General features: G+C 37.6%; 1 protein-coding gene across 1 annotated transcript; it reads left to right on the top strand.

The window, feature by feature from the left end:
• Positions 1-1,536: 1,536 nt before the first annotated feature.
• LOC129279778 (histone H1, gonadal-like) lies at positions 1,537-2,271 on the top strand. The gene has a single exon (XM_054915839.2). It carries the CDS (start codon positions 1,537-1,539, stop codon positions 2,269-2,271), a length of 735 nt encoding a protein of 244 aa, XP_054771814.2.
• The last annotated feature ends 3,298 nt before the right edge of the window (positions 2,272-5,569 follow it).

The following is a 5,569-nucleotide window of genomic DNA, read 5'->3' as shown; positions in this document are numbered from 1 at the left end:
TTGTCTTCTTGATTGTTGTTGTATAATTATTTTATCAATAAAAAATGAATTATAAAAAAATGCATAGGTATCGATTTTCATTTTACATGATACTCAGATATAGTCATGGAAATCACGTAGGTCTAGATGTGTCTATTTTGAAAACTTTCTGCATGTGCATCACGCTCAAGAAAATGATGTTGAAGTCTGTGCATCGTCATGATCGTTGTGCTTTCCGAGGGCCCTATCTGGGGCCTATTCAGAAATTAAGCTGGAACTAAACCTTTTTTATTTCAATTACCTATAATACTATACGAAGTATAGTCCTACGAAACTACTGACATCACAAGTTTCTTTACTTTGATATTGTAAAACGAAAACGGACCGTCCTTACTTTATCCTTATTCGAATAGAAATCAACTTTAACACTGAAACTGAAGTCTTTATCTATTTGGTTTTCAATATTTTTCAACTCGCGGATGCTTCATCGAGACTTCATCCCGAAATTTCGTTCAAATGAATCGACGTCAACTATCTATAAAATATTAAATTTCAGCCAAAAAAAAATTTCAGACATTTTTTTTTTCGTTGAACGCCTTTTAGCATCACTTAATCAGCAAGATTAGCATACAGATATCAAATCCTAACTTATTTGATTCCACTTATCAGCTACAATCAATGTTGGAAACTCGGAACTACGGTACCGGTACATCGTTTGAAAAAGTCGATCGGAATAAAAAAAAAAAAAAAAAACGCTGCGACAATTTTGTATTTTAGATCATGCAAACCCAACGAATTCATAGCTCATTATAAACGATCTGGTGATAAATTAGAAACAAATTGATTTATGAAATTAATTGTATTCTTGTCATTGTTGTAGTATTGTTTTCAATAAATAAACATGATGTTATCATGTTAGCGATTTTCAGAGACATATTCGCACTGTCATCAGACACAAAAACAAACGACGCACAGTACCGTAACAAATTCGAAGAAAGTGAAATTTCAGCTTTTCGGTGCGTTTTATGTGCGAACTTGATCAAATATTTTACCTTCGTAATTCCTTGTGCGCTCCATTTAGAATATTTGTTTTATGTAACTATAAACTATGATAAATGAATTTTGTTATTAGTTTAACAAATTTGTTTAAATGTTGTTTATTATAATAGAAATTTTATAATTAATTTTGAAATCAAGAACGAGATTAATTATCTATAAGATTCCAAGTTAATTTTCTCATTGGATATTAGTATGTATGAAGAGATGTAAAGATACAAATAAAGCCAAATTCATACTTCAGCTATTGTGACTAAAAAGAAATAATGTAATTAATCAATTTCAAAGATAAAATCATGTTTTTACAAGTACTAACACATGTGATATTGCCGGGTGCCATTTATACGAGTGACATGTAGTCAGCTGACGCGCAAGACATGGTGTCTTCCCCAACGTCCGCAAAGTGTTGATAAGTATAAGAGACTGACGCGCAAAATTTTTATAGTCATTCGCGTCTTTATCACGTCATTTCACTGAGCTACATCAAGTCAAGTCCTCACCATGCCTGGTTCTCCGCAGAAGCGAGCTGCGTCTCCACGCAAATCTCCCCGCAAGGGCAGCCCAAAGAAGTCTCCAAGGAAGAGGTCGGCGTCTCCAAGGAAGAGGTCGGCATCTCCTCGACGTCGTCAGAGGAGCCGTGCTCGTGCTGCTACCCATCCTCCCGTTGCCGAGATGATCCGCGCAGCCATCACCGCCATGAAGGAGCGCAAGGGCTCATCTGTCGCCAAAATCAAGAGCTACATCGCCGCCAACTACCGCGTCAACATGACCAACCTCCAGCCCCACATCCGACGTGCTCTCCGAAGCGGTGTTGCCAGTGGCGCCCTGAAGCAAGTCACCGGCACCGGAGCCACGGGAAGATTCCGCGTTGGAGTCGTGCCCAAGGCGAAGAAGCCCAAGTCCACTGCAGCTGCCAAGGCCAAGAAGGAGAGGGCTAGGGCCAAGGCTGCCGCCAAACGTGCCAAGTCCGCTGCCAGGAGGAAGGCTGCTGCTGCCAAGAAGAAGGCCGCTGCTGCAAAGAGGAAGGCTGCTGCTAAGGCCAAGAAGGCTAAGAAGCCAAAGAAGAAGACCGCCGCAAAACGCAAGCCAGCTGCCAAGAAGACCACGAAGAAATCGGCAAAGAAGTCTCCCAGGAAGGCGAAGGCCGCTGCTAAACGCAAACCAGCTAAGAAGGCCAAGCGTTCTCCCAAAAAGAAGGCTACAAAGCGTCGATCTCCAAGGAAGGCCAGGAAGTAGATCTGAACTGCTTCCGACCTTGACAAGTCTTTGTCTTGACAAACCCCAACGGCTCTTCTAAGAGCCACCCACCACTCAAGAAAGAATCAATGATGAATCTCACCCTTTCTTTTTTTTCTTTCTCCTTTTCTCTTCCCCTCCCTATCTTCTGAGAAATCTACCATTATTTTGGAGAAGTAAAAAAAAGTTGCATATTTTGTATTCTAAATCTAAAAAGTTAGTCTTAGACTCGAATTCCTTTTAAGTCTTCTCATAAGAAATCTGATGGAATAGTTTTATTAAAGATGTAAATATCACTAGGCCTAACTTAGGTCTATCACAGTATCAGACCACAGTGAAAGTTTGTGATGAAATGAGAAAAAAATAAAATGGCAAACCGGCCGTAGATCTAGACCCTACGATACTTATTTTTTTTCAATATAATCTACAGATCCTAGTACCAGTAGTAAAATGGGGGCATAGGCTACCCGGTTATAAATTTGTCTCAAGTGTCAAAACATCTATAGGGCCTAATTATATTAGTGACACAATGACAACACCCCCCCCCCCCCCCCATCGTGGTCTATATGCCCTAAATATTCCTTTTCTATTAATTGCACATTTTACTTAACGAAAAATATATGCAAGTCACATTTTATTACATACCGGTACCGGTACTGACTACCCCTAATTCAATTGTGCCACCCTCCCCCCCCCCCCCCAAAAAAAAAAAAAGTTTTAAAAAAAAATCAGCAAGTCATTTTATGCTGATACTGTTGAGTGGGTAAGGAAAGTCTTCCAATTCTTTGTTTGTTGCAATTTTAACTTTTTGGCCTAAAAAAATGTTTGTTTAGAGTCCTCAACTCGCAAAAGACGCATCAATTAAAAACTTTTTTAAAGTAAAAAAAAACTCTTAGGCCTATGCCATTATGTTCCAAATCAACATCATGATAATCAAAATTCTTTATCGTGCCATTCGTTTGTTTCTCTCCTTTTTTACTCCCTAAATATGCCTATTCAATTCCTGTTTCTTCTCTCGCTTTTTTTATTATTTATAAATGGTAGGTAGGATCATTTCCATTTAAAATGGGGCCTAAAACTATTACTAGGAGATGATAGGGGATGTATTACTTAGGTAGTGAATCTTATTCCAAATTTCCAAGGCCAAAATGTTTTGTTTTTTTCTTGTTTACAAGAATGAGCTTCTTTTTAACAATGATTTGCGCATTGAATATTTGCTTTCTTTCCTTTTTGTTCCTTTAAAGTAGAAAAGAACCCTATTTTCTTGTGAAATTAACAACAAAAATTCTAATGTAATTTCGTGTAATAATGATGTAAAAAAACATCTTTGGGGTGTTTTATGAAAGTCATTTCGGACCTTTGCTTTTATATTTTTTTATTCAGCCAATTAAAATCGAAATCAAAGAAAGCAGACATGTAAGAGCCATTTATTTTGAGGGGGAGTCAGACATGGTGTTTGAGGAATTCTAAACTGCGAGGGAGCAAAGCAAGTGAGCAATTTTTTCCTTATTATTAATACCAAACTCCAATTTCGTGACAGATTTTAACATAATTAATAAATAATAAATTATATCTCACCCTTTTCCTCTCCTTTTCTTTCTCATCCATAAACTTTTGTTCTAGGTCTTTTTTTTTTTGGGGGGGAGGGATCCGTATAACCCTTAAGCCCCCCGTCCCACATCTGTGCGCAAGTGAAAGTGAAATGTTGATTTAAAAAGGGCCGTACCGTGCATGGCATGCAAAGACGTTATAATATATTACGATGGGAATGGTAAAACTGATTATTAATTGCATGCCATCATGGCATGCAATTAATAATCAGTTTTACCATTTGTTGTTTATGTTATGTGCAAAATCAAGCCTAGATACAAGTCATAACTCTTTATGACGTCTCAGAGCAAATTACAACTTCACTTGAACTCGACCTGCTTTCAGTGCTGTGGATAGAGGTCAAGTCCATCCCATAAAAAAATTTGATTTGAATAAATAGAGAAAAATCAAACAAGAATAATGCTGAAAACTTCATCAAATTAAAAGGAAAATAAGAAAGCTATTATTTTTCACAAAACAGTTCTACGCTCAACTCAGTGATGTGCAAATGAGAGAGTCGATGATGTCCCTCACCCACTATTTCTTTTGTTTTTTATTATTTGAATTATACAATATTTAATTTTTTACGGATTTGAAAATTATGACCTTCTTGTATGAACTACAAAATGTTCAAACAATAGAATTCCACATGTTCAGTGAGGAATGAAACATTTTCCGCATGGCAATAAGGAGAAAATTCAAATATTTCATATAATAAAATACAAAAGAAAAAGTGAGTGGGTGATTTCATCGGTCCCCTCATTTGCATACTGACCAGGGGCCCGTTGCAGAAAGAGTTTCAATCAATTGCAACTCTAAAAATCATGCGGAACTTGATTTTCAACCAATCAACAGAGCGCATAAATTTGGGACTTGCGATTTATTTTTTGACTTGCGTTTAAATGCAACTCTTTCTGCAACGGCCCCCAGGATGTGCATGATAACTGTTTTATGAAATTTAGCAAAACTTTCAAATGTCATAACTTTCTTATTTCAGATCCGAGAATTTTCAGTGTTATCCTTGTTTGATTTTTGTCTCGCCTGCGTAGCGGAACGAGACATAGGTATCACTATTTCCGGTATCGTCGTCGTCAACAATTGTGTTGTACACCCAATAACTTTCTAAAGCTTCGAGGTGGGATCACCAAATTCATACCAGAGGTACCATCTCCTAAAGGCACAGGTCAAGTTCGAATATGAGTCGAATTTGAATAAGGTCAAAGCCAAGGTCAATGAACTTTCCATGACTGGCACTGTGCTGTGTTGTAAACATAATAACTTTCTATATCTTCGAGGTGGGATCACCAAATTCATACCAGAGGTCCATCTCCTGAAGGCACAGGTCAAGTTCGAATATGAGTCGAATTTGATTAAGGTCAAAGGTCAATGAACTTTCCATGACTGGCACTGTGCTGTGCTGTACACATAATAACTTTCTATATCTTCGAGGTAGGATTGCCAAATTCATACAAGAGGTCCATCTTTTGAAGGTGCAGGTCAAGTTGAAATGTGAGTTGAATTTTATTAAGGTCAAAGGTCAATGAACTTTCCATGACTGGCACTGTGCTGTGTTGTACACACAATAACTTTCTATAGCTTCGAGGTGAGATCGCCAAATTCATAACAGAGGTCCATCTTTTGAAGGTGCAGGTCAAGTTTAAATGTGAGCTGAATTTGATTAAGGTCAAAGGTCAATGAACTTTCCATG

The sequence above is a fragment of the Lytechinus pictus genome, chromosome 17, assembly GCF_037042905.1.
Source record: "Lytechinus pictus isolate F3 Inbred chromosome 17, Lp3.0, whole genome shotgun sequence".
In the NCBI taxonomy this organism is placed as follows: Eukaryota; Metazoa; Echinodermata; class Echinoidea; order Temnopleuroida; family Toxopneustidae; genus Lytechinus; species Lytechinus pictus.
This window is presented reverse-complemented; position numbering and strand designations above follow the sequence as displayed.

Bases quoted from the DNA above. Each gene is read 5' to 3' on its own strand.
- LOC129279778 (XM_054915839.2), top strand. From the start codon at position 1,537: ATGCCTGGTTCTCCGCAGAAGCGAGCTGCGTCTCCACGCAAATCTCCC.